The following is a 17,511-nucleotide window of genomic DNA, read 5'->3' as shown; positions in this document are numbered from 1 at the left end:
CGTTAGCAGGAGGGATGGGGGGTGCCCCGTGCACAGCCCCAGGGCAGCCGAGCCCGTGTGTGGCCCATGCGCCCCAGGACAGACCACGGGAATCATCCTTAATTCAAGGTAATTCACATCGTCACTGCAGACGTGGCTAGTTTTGCTCTTCAGTAGGTATAAGCAAAAAAAATAAAGACAGAAATACCGCCCAGGACGCAGAAAGTGGCTCTGGCTAGTGCCAGCTGCTAAACCAGATCGGAGAGAGAAAATCTGAGTGTCCAGGATCCTCCCAGAACACGTCAGAAAACAGCAGTTTTGCTCATTTGGTCAGGACCAGCTTTAAGGCGCTTGATGGTAAGAAAACTCCCCACGCTGCTCCCGGCCCCTCCCCGTCATTGACTGGACATCCCCTGCCCTGGGATGGGGCTGGTCAAACCGCGGGTACACCCTCTCCCTGTGTTGCACAGGGCCAGGGAACCCCCCGCACAGCCCAGCCAGGAGGGTGCAGGGACGCCCGGCTGCTCCCCACCTCCCCAGGGTTCTGGGGAGCAGAGAGCCCCGGCCGTGGGAATTGCCTGATCAGTTTTAGCTGCAAAAAGCTGAACTACAGCTTTGAGGAGAGGAAGGGAACACTGAATACACACCCGCATCTCTATTTCAAACACAAACTTTAAGAAAACAAGCTGAAATCGGAGTTGCTACAGGTCAAGGGGTGTTGACCGACCCCACTCTGCAGGGGTGTCGCTTCTGAGAGCCCCAGGTCACCACTCCTGTGGCTCCTCCCACCCAGGGGCAGCAGCAGCCCAGCCCGGAGGGTCTCAGACTGGGTGTTCGTGTTTCCAACTCTCCTGCCTGCACCTACAGCCACCTCGAGCAGTGCCCAATTAGCCACCAGTGAAAGCTCCATCTGGGCAACTGACCTCTGGCAGGAACGACAGGCTAGGCGGGGCACCCGAGCTGCAGCGGAGCACCCCCACCACCAGCTTGGAGCAGGTTTTCTCCCTCCCCGGTGCTGCCAAGCACAGCAGAACGTGGCACGGGGCACTCCGAGAGGCACAGACGGAAAGCAGGCCAGGGCTGTCCCAGCAAGGTGCAGGGGGAGCTCGGTCCCAGCCCTGCACCATCACAGCACGGCTCGATGCACAGCAGCAGGAAAGCAGCAAAAATGCCCTCCCCAGGTATTTTTCCATCCTATTTCCATCATGGCAAGCTCCAGCACATCTCCCCAGTGCTGCAAGGGGGTGCACCCAGGTGTCCCCAAACCAGCTCATGCTCTGTAGCAGTGGGGTGACACCCCAGTACAGATCAACAAGGGGTGTGTGATGCCCCAGTACAGCCCAACGGGGCAGCACCAGTCACCGTGATGGCCCCACAGCTCCCAAAAGACACCGGGAGAGCAGAAGTGGTTTTAACCTGAGGGGTCCTGCCCTCTGCTTCACACAGGGCACAGCTCGACCCCATCATGCAGGGGAGGGGCACTCAAAAAGCCTTCTTCCTACCCTCAAGCCAGGCTGCAGCCCCCCTGTACCCATGGGGTGCATACCGACCCCCCGCCAGGCCCTGTGCACCCCACAAACAACCCCCAGCCCAGCTGCAGGAGCCAGGATGCAGCTTTTCGGAAAAACGCCCGCACCGAGGTCTTCAGGGGAAACACATGTTCCACCCACCCCCCAACCAAGGGCCCTATTTTAGGGGGTAACAGGAAGGGGGTGACTTGCTGTCACATGCTGCTGGGCACAGGGGGACAAGAGCAGCTTCTGGGTGCCCGGGGCAGAGCTGGGTGCAGGGCAAGGGGGTGGGCGACCCACACCTGCCAGGCGCTGGTTTCTAAGCCTGGTGCGAGGGGAGAGGGAAATCCCCGCCCAGGATACAAGCCAGGCTCAGATCTGCGAGGCAGTAGCTGCAGTTTCAGGCAGAGGAGATGCATTATCTTAAAACGCAGCTTCTTCCGGGCAGCGCAGAGGTCTCAGCTGTGGCAGAAGCCGAATCAAGAAGGCAATTAGGCCTCTGCAGTGCTGTTATAGGAAAAGCATAAATCATTGTGCCCTCAAAAGCAGGAGCTTCTTGGCTTCTGCCGGGCTGCTCCATCCGCAGGGCAGAGGAGGGGAAGCATCCTCAGGACCATCTGGGGAGGTGTCCTCAAACCGGTGCGTGCAAGGCAGCAGTACAAGGAGAGAGCTTGCTGGCAGGGCAAGGGGATCACGATGAGGGGGGGTCCCCAGCCTCAGGGGGGGTCCCCCAGTTCCAGGGGCTCTGCCGGATGGTGTCAGCCCCATGCTGGTGTGTCCCTTGGCAGTGGGGAGCACAGCCCCTGCCTCCTCGCCACACACCGAGATCAATCCGTCCAACACCAACACTCGAGGAAGAGCCTTGGCTCTTGCTGAAAGCAATGAGGCTCTTCACAGTCCCAATCACACATGATTTCCACCCATTTAAGCGAGAGGCAGAGCTGGCCATTGTATCAGAGCATCACCCTGGAGAACAGCCCCCGATGGTTTTCCAGCAGGATATGCTCCTCCCCTACAAGCTTTCCTGCAGTGCCCATCACCGTGGGGCTGGGACACAGAGATCCAATGCTTTATCCTCAGCAACCTCCAACTTCCACGGTGGGCAGAAATACCTGCACTGCACAACACCCCTCCCGGGAACTTTCCATCCCCTGCAGCAGCAGGAGCCCCAGAGAAGGGGGGGAGCTCAGTCTCATGGGCACCCTGAGTCCAGGCCGGCGACGTTGCTGGGGGTCACAGCCTTGGCACAGCCCCAGGAGACAACGCAGCTCCACCACGAGCAAGAGCAGCAGCACCCAGCTGGGGCATGGACGGCAGGAAGAATCACCACCCCGTGCTGAGCAGAAAACTGCTGGTGTCTTCCTCTTTTTTTTTTTTTTTTAAGTTGCCACCAAATACATCCCATTCAACGGCTCGGTGAGCTGAGGGCGGACTGGCCCCACAGGGTCTGAGCCCCCTTGCAGCAGCCCCACTCCAGCACAGGGGTTGAAAATGAATATCGAGACAAAACATCCTGCTGTGGACCGAGATAACATTTTAAGGTGGTCTTCTCCTCTTTGGCAGGCAGGAACCGGTGGGCAGAATCCATGTGGAAAGCTCCTGCCAGGCAGCTCCGCTTGGAAGCCTCATACCTCCACCCGGTGTCGGGGCTGGGCTGCCCGCAGCTCCGTGAAGGGGGTGAAGATCACACCTGGGGGCTGCAGACCTCCATTCCGTGGCGAGATGACGACGAGCCAATGAGCCCAGCGTAGGTCTCTGCTGCGGGCTGGAGCGCCCACGGTGTCGGTGCTTTCCCCAGGCTCTGCCCACAGCTCCCCACGGCCACCTCCACTGCGTCCGGGCACGGTGGATGCGCCTCCCTCCTGCACAGGAATCGCAGCCTGGAGGCTCCACAGAGGGGGATAAAACCCGCCTGGGTGCAGGGGGATGCAGCGGAGCTCAGCAATGCCACTCGCTCAGTGTCTTCTCTGCTGGAAAAGCCACCTTTCCTCCCCTGCCCCTTACTCCTTTCCCTGAGAAAGGTGGTTTTTCAAAAACACAGCCCGTGGAGGCTTGTTGCAAACAACCTGGGGGAGGGCAGGCTGCAGGAGCTCTTTGGCCAGCTTCGCCACCCAAAAAAAAGACCCCCCTGCAGCTGCAGCCCCGGGTGGGTGCCCCACGGCTCAGCCCACAGCAGGGACAAGACAGGGATCAGGGTCCTGCTCATGGGACGGTGCATGCAAAGATGCTGGGCAGCCTGCCAGGGCCCTTCCCAACACCTTCCCAAGCTCAGACCCATTGGGGAAGCCACACTGGGGCTTCTCAGCTGCTGGCAGGACCCCAAACTGGCCGGGCTTGCCCACAGAGCCCAGGACCACAGCCTGCAGCAAGGGGGTAAGGCAAAGGTGCTGCAAACCCAGCCCCAGGTGACAGCAGGGACACCAGCGTTGCCCAGGCAGGGCCGGGCGCAAGGAGCCGGTTGGGGACGTGCAGGCAGGGAGATGTTTTCCTTCTGGGGTCCCTCGGCACGTGCCAGACAAATATGGTTGAGATATGAAGGAGGTTATAATTTATGAGAAAGGCTGGCAAGGAATATCTCGTATGTAGAGTGTTTTTAATTGGATTATGTACATCATGCTTCATGCCTTTGTTAACCGATTTAATGGTTCACCACTTAAGTTCACCACTTGCGTTAAATTTAGTAAAGTAGTCTAATCATTTCCAGAGCTATAACCAAATCAAGGGCTCAATTTCACAGAAGCCTGAAGCAGAGGAACTGTGAGACAATGGCCTAGATGCATAAAATTAACAGTTCTTGACCTCAAAAGGGGCAAAAAAAGAAAGGTTTTAATGATTTGGTGTGTTTTTTGCGCGTGTCGATTTTGTTTGCAGCACCTGCACCAAGATGCTGGGGCAGGTTATAAATAGAGTCGCCTTCCCTTGCTGCAAGGCACGGCAGGGCACAGCGGAGCCACACGTCCCCCCGTGTCAGTGGCCTGTCCCCACGGGACATGGGGGGCGGGGGGGGGTGTCTGTGCATGCCCCAGCACACTGCCCTCTTCCACTCGAGAGGAGCAAACACGCACCAGCCATCTGCCCCACACGAGCAACCCTACAATAACAAACCCGCACGAGCACAACAGGGAGAAATTGTTTGCTGGAAAAAAAAAAAATAATTAAAAAAAAAAACAAAACCCTTTCGGTTTTGTGTCTCAGGGGGCGCAGGTGCAGCAGCCACCGAGCAGCTCAGATCCACCACCCGAAACAGCTCGGGGACGAGCTCTGCCCTCCTCTCGGGGCCACCCAAGCCACGGAGTCACTGGCCACCCCCGTGCCCACAGCCACCCCAGGTCCCTCCCTCGCCAGGCAGGAGGAGACGCTGCCCAGAACTCCTGCCTCCTCCAAGTTCATCAGGCAAAGCGATTAAATGCCTGGCTGCTTAATGACGGGATGACACTCGCTCTGATCCGAGGAAGCAATTACCTTGAAAATGGGGGTCACGGGCCCCGCTCATTTACCTTAATTGAATTCCAATATCTGCCTCTAGCTGCCTGGGCTCCTGGCTGCGACTTAAAGCATCTCATCAAAGCCCAGCACCTCCCTCCATCGCTGTCTCTAGCAGTTCACCTCCCAGCCCGCTGGGAAGGTGCAGGCAGCAGCGGGCAGGAGGCCAGGCAGCTGCCTGCCACCCCAGCGCAGACACGCTGCCATGCCCAAACCGCTTCCCAAGTGCCACTGCCACACATCCCCCCCACGGGGAGGGACCCGGCTGCAGCCCAGGCTTCCCTCGGCCCCAAGGGCACGTTTCTACACTTAGTGCTACCCATCAAAACAGGAAAATGTAGATAAAAACCAAGTTAAATGCAGAGAATCACAAAGATCCTTGTAGCTTAAGAATGAAGTGTAAATAGTTACTCACACACACACAAAAAAAAATTAAAAATCAGTACTTTTTGGGAAACACCAAAACCCAGAGGAGCCCTGGAGCCACCCCCCCAGGATGCTGGTTGGGGACGCTGATGTCCCAGGGTTAAGGCAGCTCCAGAGAGCAGATTTGCTGCAGGACTGAGACCATTACACATCAATTAAAGAGACAATAAAAAAAAACCTGTTAGTCTTAAAAAAACTGCCCGAGATCTGCGAGAGAAAGAGAGAGCCCAGTAAGACAGGAGCGGGTAAGTCAATGCATGGAACAACAACTCCGTCAAGTTTACAGCACATTTCACATCAACAGCACACGCAGAGACATGCCTGGGCTCAGGGGGCTCCGGGAGGGCTGCCAGGCACCCGGCCCCGCACCCCAAACGCTCCCCACTCTCATGGGGAACATCAACTTTGGCTGGCGGAGGCCCCCGGCGCTGTATTAGTGCCCGGGGAGGGGGATTGGGCTGCCCAAGAGGTGGCTGCCACCCTCCGTCTCACTCAATGCCGGATTGAGGGAGTTTTGGTGATTTGGGGGGGCTGCGGGATGGTCGGGGTGCTGCGAGGTGCCCTTCTTGAACCCCGCCTGAGCGCAGGATTGCCTCTGGTTATGGTAAATGATAGGAATAAAAGGGGTAATACACACGGTGAGAGGCAGATTGGGAAGTCCACGTACCCCGATGATAGCATTCAACTCCGTCATTGTCACTTGCTTGGCACGCTCAACAGCCTGTGCGACTTGCTGTTGGTGCTGTGGGGACAGAGGTGCGTGGCCAGGTCAGAGCCAGGCATGGGGGCACCGAGCCGAGGCGTCACCACCCCTCCCAGAGCTGGTCACCCCCTTTTTTTGGTCTATATTTTGCTGACCGCAGGGGGCAGGGGGAGCTGGAGCAGCCCCTCGCAGCCTTTTTTGCTCCACAGGCTTGGTGCAGACCCCCATAGCCCAGCAAAGCCCCTCGTGGGGCCTGGCTCTCCCCCACCCCGAGGGTTTTCCAACGTGCATGTGGGATCTGAGCCGTGTCTCATGGGACACCCCAGAGCAGCCCCACACACCCAAAACATGGGTTTGGTGGGAGCAGGTTCGTGCCCCCTCGTGGGACCAACCCCCCTGCCACGAGGGGCACAGTGCTGGGGAAACCCCCCCATGGGGAGCAGCATCGCACACCTGGGGTGTGAAAACATCCTTACCTCTTGTGACAGAAAAGGCATTATCTGGGCTAAAATCGTATTCAGTCTTTTAGCAATTTCTGTCTGAAAAAAAAGGAAGAAGAAAAAGCAAGTCAGTACCGAGTAACCTCCCACGGACTGCACGAGGCTTCCCGGCAGCAGCGCCGTGCGTCCCCTCCCTGTCCCCTCTCATGCAACCCCCCCTCCCCATCCCCTCGCCGGCCACACAAGAGGAAGCAGTGACTCCCCAAAGAGGCAACAAAAGTGCCTTTGTGCACACTTGGTGCTCGCCAGCGCAGGGCCACAGCCCCGCTCCCCTCCCCATGGCGGGACCGAGTGTCACCGAGCAGCCGCAGCAGCTTCGCTCCAGCCTGGGCTTCTCTGGCTTCGGGGGAACGTGGCCGGGCGCCGGCTCTGCTCCCCATCCTCAGCCCCGCTCCCCATCCCCGGAGCAGCTGCTGCTCCCCCAAGAGCTGGGGATCACGCACGATCCAGTCTGCACGTCCAGCCGGGACCACGCGGCAGGCACAGCCCCTCGCTGGCGCTTCCCCGCCCTGGTGCTTCTTTGTGGGCGTCGAGTTCCTCCCGCAGAAGCGTCGGCAAACACACCCCACCTCGTGCAGCAAGCACGCAGTCAGCAGCGAGGGCTGGGGGGTCCTTGCTCTCATCTCAGCACCATCAAGGTCTTTCCCCACCCCAAACCAAAGCCGCTGGGGTTCCTTTCGCCGTCCTCAGACCACGCTCCAGAAATTTAACCCACAACCGTTTACACCCATCAGCTCAACCACGTTATTTAGGAGTTTAACAACCACCCTGTGCTGCCAAACTATGGTTTCTGCAACGTCTCCATTAACTGGGAATAACATTTTCCTCGAGTGATAACCCCAGCGCGTGTTTGGGGCAGCCCGGTGCCAGGAGGTGCCACACACCCCCGGATGCTCCCGCTCGGCGCACAGAGCCACCCCGGCTTGCTGCTGCCCGGCCCCCAAGAGTTAACGGCGGCTGCTCCGCCGGCCGAGGCAGCTGTTAAAACAGCTTTTGGTCCAACTCAAACACGGCCTGAGCAGCCGCGAGGATTCAGCGCCGCAACAATGGCCAGAGCCGAGCCCTGGCACAGAATCAAACGCCCAGAAATTCCTTCCGACAGCCCCGAGCAGCTCATTATCAATAACACAAGTGATTAAGCGGGTCTCACTCCAGCCTCCCCGTCGGTGAGGTGCCTCCTCCCAGGACAGCCAGTGGCTGCCCCCCGCTCCGAGACCCCCATGTGCTCCCCAAATCACCACCTCCACCCCCAGCACCCCAAGGCTTTGCTCTCCTGATCCCCACTGCTCGGCCCCAAGGCCTCCCCGGGATGTGTCCTACAGCAGCTCTGCTCTTTAATCCCAGCCCCAGTGGGGTGCCAACCCAGAGAGGGGCTCTCAGCTCCACCTGCTCTCAAACACTGCAAGAAAAAAAATCCAAATACCATAGTTTGGAGGGGAAAAAAAAAAAACACCAAGATATCCAACCCTTGCTTTGGGGTGTTGGGATACACCAACATCACAAGACTAACCCAACAAGCACAACCACCTCGATAAGCCCCAGCCTGGGCTCAGCCCAACAGAGGAAACCAGCCTGCAGAGACCTCATGGCCACCCAAGCTCGGGGACCTGCTGCAAGGGGTCCCCACGAACCCCCCGCAGCACCTTCGCACGGGCGTTGCCGCTTTTGGCTTCAAAGCGCCGGGGATATTTCTGGCTGTCGTCTTTTCCGAAAGCGCCCCGGTGATCGCGTTACACCTGATGCTTTTATTAGCCCTTCCCGAGGTTGGGGGAACATGCTGGTATGCCGTGCCAGGGCAGAGGCAGCTGGAAGTGATGAGGGTTTGGACTAGGTACCTTGGCTACAGCTACACGAGTGTGGTAGCCCCCAGGACTATCACGGACCCAAAAGCGAGGATGTAGGGCTCAGGCGGCTGCTGAAGGCGCAGTACTCCCTGCCTTGAGGGGAGGGCTCTGGGTGCATCACCCCCCAATGGCTCCACACCCCCGAAATGGGGCTGCAAGCTAAAACTGCACAAACACAACCCAGCCACAGCGCCGTGTCCGAGGCAGCAGGAGCGGGGGCCAGCAGTGTGCGTGGCCACCAGCCACCCTGGCAAAGCCATGTCGCTTCAACGCGGCTGTAGAGCCACCGACAACCACCCCGGTGCTTGCAGCCCACACTGCTCAGCAATAGGTAAACCTCTTTAAAGGCCTTTTTGGCACCGACGCATCGATTAGATTATATATAAACTGCAGCTCCATTAAATATTTATCCCTTCAGATGAAGTCTATTGGATTCTGGATGCAACAAGCACTCGGCGCCTTACTCCTCCGGCACGGTCGCTTCTCCTGCGAGCTCTTGCTTGCCAGCCCCCAACAAATTCTAGAACAAATTCAATCCTTATTTGAGGTGAAAACAGCACGAGCAGTCCCTCCGGCTGCGTGTTGCAAAGGTCATTTAGGTGTACAGGAAAAAAAATGCAGCATCCAAACAAGCCGCCTCCGCAGAGGAGGGAGGGAAGGTGCTGGGTTTCCCCCAGGCACCATCGAGCAGTAACACGGTCCAGACAAACAAGACGCAGACGACCCATCGCCTCCACGTTTAAATCCAATTCTGCCCAAACTTCCAACACAGATTTGAAGAAAAACTTCGCGCTCTGCAAAAAGAGAGACTTCCCACGTGGGATTCAGCAAGCAAGAAGATATTAGATGGCCAAAATATTATGTTTACAACCATGAGGTTTCCTGTTAACATGAGATCCAATAATCTTTAAATATTTGTTCACTTTAACTTTCCCCATTCCCCAGCATATTAAACTCTAGTTGTCCCCACTAAAAGTTTAATCGGGAGCGAAAGGGGATCCTCCGGCATGCCAGGAATAGGGGAGGGTTTCACGCCCGACACCTTCCCCATAACAGGGCTCATTCATCACCTTGCCCCAGCGCGGCGAAGCCCCCTGAGCCCCCCCGAGCTGCTCCTGCCAAGAAAAACCTCCATTCCCCCGCTGCGGGTTGCCATGGCAATCCCAGCCTCCGCATCCCCTCCCAATGCCCTGCATCTCCGCTGGACCACGGCGGACGTCCCTGAGATGGGGGCTGCGAATGAGGGGGGGATAAAACCCAGGGGGGTGCACAGGGCAGCCCAGGAGGGGCACCCACCCGCATAGCCCAGCACCGGCACCCATGGGAGCATTCACCCGGGCGGCAGGATGCTGACGGCAGCTCCATGCCGCTCATTAAAAAGGGCGAGGAGTCAGGAGAACCTCAAATCCTGACTAATCCCCACCACCACCACCACCCCCGGCCAGCAATCTGACCTGCTGCTGGACAAGAAACACTCCCGGGGTGGTTTCGTGAGCAGGGAAATCAGAGAAAACATTTGCAGTGGTTATAAATCAAGAGACAGACCCCTCGGCCACGGGCTGTGAGTCCTGTCACCCGCCCTTAAAATGGGTAGAGCTGCTCCCAGCACCCAAAGGGCACGAAGAGCCGCTGCTGGAGCCACGTCAGGAACCGGGCAGGGGTGGCACGGTGTTAAATAGCTGCGGGGCCGGCTCCCCCTGGCAGCCCCGGCCCTCCATCCTCAAGTTTTTACACCTGGACATGGCAGAAGGAAGTTTAAAAATAACGCTGCCGGGCGCCAGTCGCAGGATACGCAGAGCAGAGCTGAAAGGAGCGACCTTAAAATAAAAATAAAAATCACCCAAAGGATGGGAGCTCAAGCAGAGCCCCAGCCTTGAACCAGGGTAAGGGGGTGCAGGGGGGGGCTGCACCCTGGCAGGAGTCCCTGCAGACGTTGCTCTGGGCAACCGAGATGCTCACTGTGCCAGAATGTATTAGCCCTGGTCTCAGCTGAGTGAGGAAAGGGGCTGACCCAGCCCCATCGCAGCACCCTAGGCTGATCCCAGCACCCCTGGGCAGGACCCCGCAACACAGGACCAGACCCAAACCACCCCCCCCTCGGGGTCCCAACACTCAAGAGCCTCTGGGGCTGGTGCTCAGCTGTGCTCTGGAGATGGAGATGCCTGCAGAAACCCCGAGCAGGATGGATCCGCCATGAACCCACGTGGTTTTGGGTCAAATCACACCAGCACAGGCCACCTCAGATGCAGTCTCAGAACAGAGTTTGGGCCACGCCAGGCCAAACTCCAACCTGCCCTGGCGTATTGATTTAAACCATGGGCTGGAGGCCAGAGACAAGGGGCTGAACACCCAGCACCGCTCATTCAGCCCTTCCTCCTCTTGAAAACCACACCAAACCATTATAAAGACTTGCCCCACAAGCCTAAACCCCACAGCACTGGGGTTGGCAGGGCTGTCGAAGGCAAGGGACCATGGGACACAGGAACATGGCATCAGCATCACCCGAAGGCTCACATGAGACTCCTGGGGAGAAGCCCCCAGCTTCCTCCTCACCTCAAGACCACAGACCCCTCCACACACCGGTGACGACTCCGAGACGGGTCTGGACCACCACAACCCTCCTTCAGCCACCCCAGGTCTCCCACAGTGCGGCGCACGCCCCCCCCCCCCCCCCCCTCCCTGAAGCTCAGCCCTGGAAGAGGGTGGCAGGGGCGGTTGGAAAAAGGCAAGGAGTAAATCACACCACCCGTGAAGCACCAGAAGCATTTGTTGAAACCAGGATATTGTCTCTTTAAGCACATGAAAATAAGGCCCTTGAGCAGTGTGGTTCTCACTCCGGCGCACAATTATGGGTACTTTCAGCTGTCTACCACTATTTCAAGTGCTCTCTCCAACCAGGCTGTCAATGGCATGTTGAAAGCTATTTGTGGCTGCTATCGTTATTAGCAAAGTGGAGAGCTTCACTGATGAGAATTAAATTCAGGGAGGGGGTGTGGAGGGGCGGGCCACAACCCCTCATTACAGAATTACCACTGGTACCAGGGCTGCAGGGGTGGGCAGAACTCACTCGGGACCCCCAAAACCCACCAGCGACCCCCAGAACCCAGCCAGAACCCCCAGTGTCTCCTGCAAAGCCGAGGGGAGGGAGAGGTTAAGCTGGCTGACAGCTATTCCCTTCCACCTTAGGAGACCTGAGAGTATCACACTAACAAATTACTTGGCTTCTGAAGTATTTAGCAAATTATTACCTGGCACTCCTCGCTAACGAGCATGACAGAAAGTATATTGTGTTCTCAGAATATTCTAGGAAAAAAAAAAAAAGCATCCCTCTCTTCCCCTGGAAGTGTCAGGAGGGTTTAGGTTTGTTCCAAGCATTAAGTGTTTAAGCACAAAACCAAGAAGTGCTTATGTGGAGAGTTCTCAGCCATGAAAAAACAATCAGCACAGAGGTTCTCCCCTCTGCGGTGTCCCCTTTACCCACGCAAAATTAGTTTTTCTTTTGGAATCGTCATTCCCTCCGATTGCATTCGGCAATTATCTACAGAGATCTGAACAAAAACAATGTAAAAACAACAGGGGGACAAAAGTTCCTTTTGTAAAAATCAATTAACCTTAAAAAAAAAAGGGGGGGGGGGATTTTGCTCAGGTTTAAAAAGAAAACTCCCGACTGGCCTCAGGTTTAAGAAAGCTGAGCCGGGATAAGAGAGTGGCTCATTCAGCAGGAAGACTGATGTAAGGAGCAATTCACTGCGTTATATGCAACAATGTGGGTAGTCACTTCCTAAATATTTCCTTGCATATGGAGTTGTTTATGAAACTACATTTTTTTCTTAACAAGAAACAAAACGAGAAGAAAGGAAAAAAAACCCACACGCGGCCACATATGCACACACTTAATATTCAGCGTAGAAGAGATAATCTGTTATATAAGCCCACAGACAGACAATCCCCTTTTGCTTAAAGATGAAGTATCCATCAATGTTTGTCTCAAGCAGATGTAATCACAAGCAGTCAAGTCTGGAGGGCAGGACACTGCATGAATAATTCAAGCACTTCAGTCTACTTGATTGTGTGCAGATAAACACAAGTCAACCGCTAAACAGGTCAGCTGATAAAACTTGTTTGTTCAGGACTAGCCACCCTCAACCAGATGCAGGCAGGACCATGCTGCAATTAGCGCCCGGCTGCCTTTTGGGGGGATGCTGCAGCCCCAGAGAGGGGCAAACCCTCCACGGGCACCCAGCTCGCCCATCCCTCCACTCGCTCTCGCCCCATTTTCGCCTGGAAGCGCGCTGGGAGCAGCTCCGGCTGCTTTGTTTTCCTCCAGCACCATGCACATTGCTGTCAATTAAATAACAAGACAGCTTCACCTCCCCAAACTTCCCCCATCAGCCCAGCACTAGGCACGCAGCATATGTCACCAGGAACAACTAAAGCAGGCGGGGGATGCTGGGCGCAGGCTGGAATCATCCGGCGGAGATTGATCTGCCGAGTTGCAAGGCAGCGAAGCTCCCAGCACGGCACGCCGACCACGCAGGGCCTCCCCGGGCTGCCGACGCCGTGGCGGGGGAGCTGCCACCCTGCAAAATCCGGGTCCAGCCCCACGGAAAAACTGCCCCCGGGCGTTTTGAGGCTCCCCTCAGATACCCCCGGAAACCCCAGCAGAGGCTTCACCTCACCAAACGCCACGGGGAGGCCACGCTGCACAGTCACACCCGCGGGACGGGGCGAGCGGCGGAGAGCCCCAGCCACGCGCCGACGAAGCCGGAGCCTACGACGGGCTTTCACCCCCCAGCCCCGGCGCTCATCCCGCGGTGCAAAACCTCGCAGTTCGGGTTTGGGTTCCAACCACGGACCGTCAGAAAACAGCGACTGCTCCCAAAGCTTCCATCAAGAGGAAAAGCTCAACATCTTGCTGTATTGTTTCAGCATCTCCCAGCATTTGCGCAGAGCGAAGCGGTTCAACACCGAGCGACCAGGCGGTAAGAGGCATTCCCCCTCCCGAAAACAACCTGCGCTCGCATGGCTCCAGTCCCTCGAGTGTTTCCGAAGAGGCAGCGGGGTCCAGGTCCCTCCAGACGCAGGCAAAAGGGGGACAGGGTCCTTGCAGGAGGCCACCACAGGCCTCAGCAGAAATTCTGCATTCAGGGTCGTTTCTGAGCGCACCGAGGCAAACCATGCCCGAGGTTTCCGCCAGCCATCAGCCAGCCCCGCGTACCCCTGCTTGCCCCAGGCACGGCGGACCCGGGCTCCCGCGCAGCTGCCCCAGGGCTCCCCGCAAGCAGCGCTGCCTCGCCAGGACGCTTTTGTCCAGGCAGAAGCAATGAAGAGAAAGAAGTTGGGATTATCTGCATGGCAGAAGATATTTTTAAAAAACTGAAGACTAAGCAGTAATTATTTTCGTTACCCTGTGACTACGTACCAGAAAGCTAAAGGGAAGTGTGTGCGAAGAAGAAGAGAGGCAGATTCACAGACCCGCCGCTTTGAATTTCATCAGTCAGCTAACGACACTTTCTTACTCAGGAGGGTGATGCTGCTATTAAGCAAAACCACTCTGGAGTTGAATGGGGCTGATTTGCGAATTGCAAAGTTGATGTCAACTTCTATCTGCCTTAAGTTCTTAATTAGAACTACTTCTAAAACCAGTAAGCAGCAGCAGCACAAATAATCAGGTCTAATCTCAATAATAACTTTATTCCTTTAAGTTTTACCATCATGTGCCCAGCCTTTAGGCTCTTTAACTATAATCTTATCAAGGTAGCACACCACATTCTGCTACAGCCTTCTGTATTTTTCCTTCAGGCAAGTAACATATTAGAGGAGACCGAAAAAAAAAAGTACCAAACATTGCTTCATTTTCCAGATGCAAAGACAAATCCGTGACATTGAGCAACACACCATAAGATATCGGTATCCCTGAAGATAATTCCCTTCTAAGTCTCACGCTACAGCATGGCGAGTATCAGGGGTATGACCTTAGAAACAGTCATGTTGTACCAACAACAAAACCAGAGGAAAACGCAGGAGATAACAGTATTTTCCGAGCGTTGGGAACACGCTATTCCAGGTACCGACCTCCCAGCGTGGAAGACAAGGCTATTTTCACCTCTTCTCATAAACACTCTTTGCAAAATCTAAGTTTTCCCTGAATATAGGCAAAAAAAAAAAAAAAAACAAAAAACAACCACCGGGCTGCCATCAACCTGCAGTTGCCAGTGTAACTGCCAGGCCAGGAGATCTCAGCTGGAGTCACATCCCTGACTTCAGCACTTATTCCCCATTTAGCGCAATCAGGGCCTATGTGATCTCAGGTTGAGAAAAGGGCAACAGGAGATCAATCAATCACAATTTCCCCCCTTTAAATTACTCACCTGTTTGTGCATTTCAATATTCAAACCATACGACATTTCGTAGTACTGGGGAATAAAATAAATAAATAAATAAAGGAGCCAAGAAGAATCTGAATTAATTTAACATCAGGTTATTTGCATAAGGTCATTACCAGAAAGCATCCCGATCAAAACTGCGCTTAAAGCACTGGTAGCCAAGGAAATTATACCTTAGAAAAGGCCGATGTTTATAGGGTTTAACTGGCATGCATTTAACAGGAGGACACTCCTTTTTACTCCTGTTTTCTCCTCCTAAGCTACTTAGAAAAACAAAGAGGCACAGAGCTGTGTGACAGGCGTCTGCACAGCCCTGGCAGAACAGGTACAGCCCGTAGTCTGGCCAAAAACCCAGTTTCTCACTGGCGGGGGGGGGGTGGATTTATCCCCCCCCACCCCTCCCTGGGTCCAGCACTGGTGCTGGGAACCCGGGGAGCACCCCAATCCCTTCCCCCCGCGTTGGGAAAGGGGGTGCTGGGTCCTGTTAAACGGATTAAAAACACAAACGAGCCCACTCTGGGGTCCCGCAAGGCAAATTTTGGAAGGAAAAAAAAAAAACAAAAAGAGGCTTCTGCAGCAACAAAAAAAGCTCATTTTCCTCGGGAAGGGATGCCCTGGGAAACCACTGGGGTGGGGGGCTCATCCCGCCTCGCTGAGTACCCTGGAGGCAGCAAGGGGGGCACCCCCACACACACGCCCCCCCCCCCCCCCACCCCCTCCCCGAGCCTGGGGCTGCAGGCGCCGGCAGAAAGGGGGTTAACAGGAAACTTGTTATTGCGCTTCCAGCCGTCTGGGTCTGCGCTGCGCCCTGGCACCAGCGGCGGGCAGGGCGGGCAGGGCAGGCAGCCCCCTCCCTGCCCACACCGCGGGCACGGCGGCGGGGTCCCTGGGCAGGCAGCTGCCCGTTTTTCCTTCCTCCCCCCCCTCCAGCGCACGGCTGGGCTCCCAGCTAATGACATTTACAGCCTGATCCGAAATCTGATTAAAGTCTCTTACCATAACGTAATGGCGCTGCATTTCGGTCTTCTCGTTCGCCAGTTTATCATACTCCACTTTCAGGCTGGGAAAGGGGGAAAAAGGGGGTGGGGGGGGGGGCAGAGCAGAGGGGTGAGACCCCGCGGGCAGGGGAAAGGGGGGGGAGCGGCGCTGCCCGCAGCCGCGCCCCGGTGTTCCCCCCCCGTGTCCCGTCGTCCCCCCCCCCGCGCTCACCTGTGGTACTGGGCTTGTAGAAACTGGAACTCGTCCTTGATCCGGTCGCAAGACTCGGCCACGGTAAATTTGAAGCCCGGTTGGCCCGGCTGGTGCGGAGCCTGCGGGGAAGAGGGGGCTCAGCACCGGCGGGGAGGGGGGAATCGGCGTGGGGGGGGCTCGGGGATCCCGGGACTCACCGGGTGCCGGCCCTGGGGGTACATGGCAGGGTTGGGGCGCGGTCACTGGAGCCAGCCGCGCCGTGCCTCGCTACGGCGATCGCGACGTGCGCTGCTGCCCGCCGGCCACGGAGCGCGCCCGGAGAGACCGAGAACTGGAACAAAGAGACGGGAGGAAAGTCCGTGCGGGGGGCGGAGGAGGGAGGGAGGAGGGCGACGGAGGGGGGGGGGGGGCGGGGGGGGGGGAGAGCGGGTCCGGCCAGCCCGGCTCGCTGCGCACCCCCCCACCTCTTCAATACCACCACCACCCCCCCTCCTTCCGCGCAAAGCTCCGCACCGCCGGAGAGGCGCTACGCGCCCGCGGAGCCGAGCCCAGCCCGGCCGCAACCGCGCACCGCCGGGGGCCAGGTGCTGAGCACCCCCCCCCACACACACACACCACCAACCGCCTCGCTCCGCGGTCCTCCGCTTCCTTCCACCACCCCCCCACCCCCTCTCCTCCTCCTCCCCTTTTCCGGCACACGCTCACGGAAAAAAAAAAAAAAGAAAAAAAAGAAAAAATCACCCCCGAAAAAATAAAATTAAAAAAATAAATGAAAAAAAAGCAACAACAACAACAAAACCCAACCAAAACAGCCCCGGAGGAAGGAGGATCCCGCGGTATTCCTGCTGCGAGAGGAAGGGGGAAGCAAAGCCAGGAACTAACGCCGGAGCACGACGGCCATGGAGGAGAGGAGGAGGGGGGGAGGAGGCCGTACACATCCGACTTCCCGGGCGCCGCGGACATGCGAGGTGCGAGCGGTGCCTCCGCCGCGGCTCCCCCCGCCCGGGGGCGGCCGTTCAGCTCCGTCCAGCCGGTATCGCCGTAACTCCACAAGCCATGGGGGGGGGGGCACGGGACCCCGCGGCGGCGGGGGGTGTCCCGGGCGCGGAACCTGCGGGTCGGGGGGTGCGGAGCGGAGGAGCAGCAGCAGCAGCAGCCACCCCCCCCCCCCCGTGATGCCGCCGCGAGTGGGGCAGCGCCGGAGCACGCGGTCCGGTCCCCGCCGCCGGGAGCGCTCGGGAAAAACGGGGCGGCGGGGACGGGGAACAAAACCCGGGCGGCCTCTGCGGCGGCGGCCAATGGGGAAGCGCCGAACCCACGTGGGGGAGGGGGAAGGCGGGAGCTGATTGAGCGGCGGCCGGCGGTGACGTCACAATGCCAGCTTGTGGCGGGGACGGCGGGGGCGCGCCCCGCCCACCCGCGAGCCCCGCCCGCCCGCGCGCCCCGCCCGCCCTCCCCTCACGCAGGCCACGCCCACTCGCCCCGCCG

At 57.5% G+C, this 17,511-nt stretch overlaps 1 protein-coding gene across 10 annotated transcripts in view; it reads right to left on the bottom strand.

Moving 5' to 3' along the window:
- The window catches only part of TLE3 (TLE family member 3, transcriptional corepressor), a 28,543-nt gene extending 11,240 nt beyond the window's left edge, over positions 1 to 17,303 (bottom strand). Inside the window, exons 1-7 of one of the 10 annotated variants that reach the window (XM_074881070.1) lie at positions 16,906 to 17,303; positions 16,221 to 16,354; positions 16,042 to 16,142; positions 15,829 to 15,892; positions 14,818 to 14,862; positions 6,579 to 6,641; positions 6,037 to 6,141 (exon numbers count right to left, since the gene is read on the bottom strand). In XM_074881070.1, coding sequence (XP_074737171.1) covers positions 6,037 to 6,141; positions 6,579 to 6,641; positions 14,818 to 14,862; positions 15,829 to 15,892; positions 16,042 to 16,142; positions 16,221 to 16,244 — 402 coding nt within the window. In that variant the 5' untranslated portion in view covers positions 16,245 to 16,354; positions 16,906 to 17,303. Of the gene's footprint in view, positions 1 to 6,036; positions 6,142 to 6,578; positions 6,642 to 14,817; positions 14,863 to 15,828; positions 15,893 to 16,041; positions 16,143 to 16,220; positions 16,355 to 16,827 lie in introns of all 10 variants that reach the window. The other 9 variants (XM_074881073.1, XM_074881071.1, XM_074881077.1 and 6 more) reach the window with 9 other exon arrangements.
- Positions 17,304 to 17,511: the final 208 nt, after the last annotated feature.

Source organism: Strix uralensis, chromosome 11, assembly GCF_047716275.1.
Source record: "Strix uralensis isolate ZFMK-TIS-50842 chromosome 11, bStrUra1, whole genome shotgun sequence".
Taxonomy (NCBI): domain Eukaryota; kingdom Metazoa; phylum Chordata; class Aves; order Strigiformes; family Strigidae; genus Strix; species Strix uralensis.
Note: the sequence above shows the minus strand (reverse complement) of the source record. Positions and strands in the feature narration are given on the sequence as shown.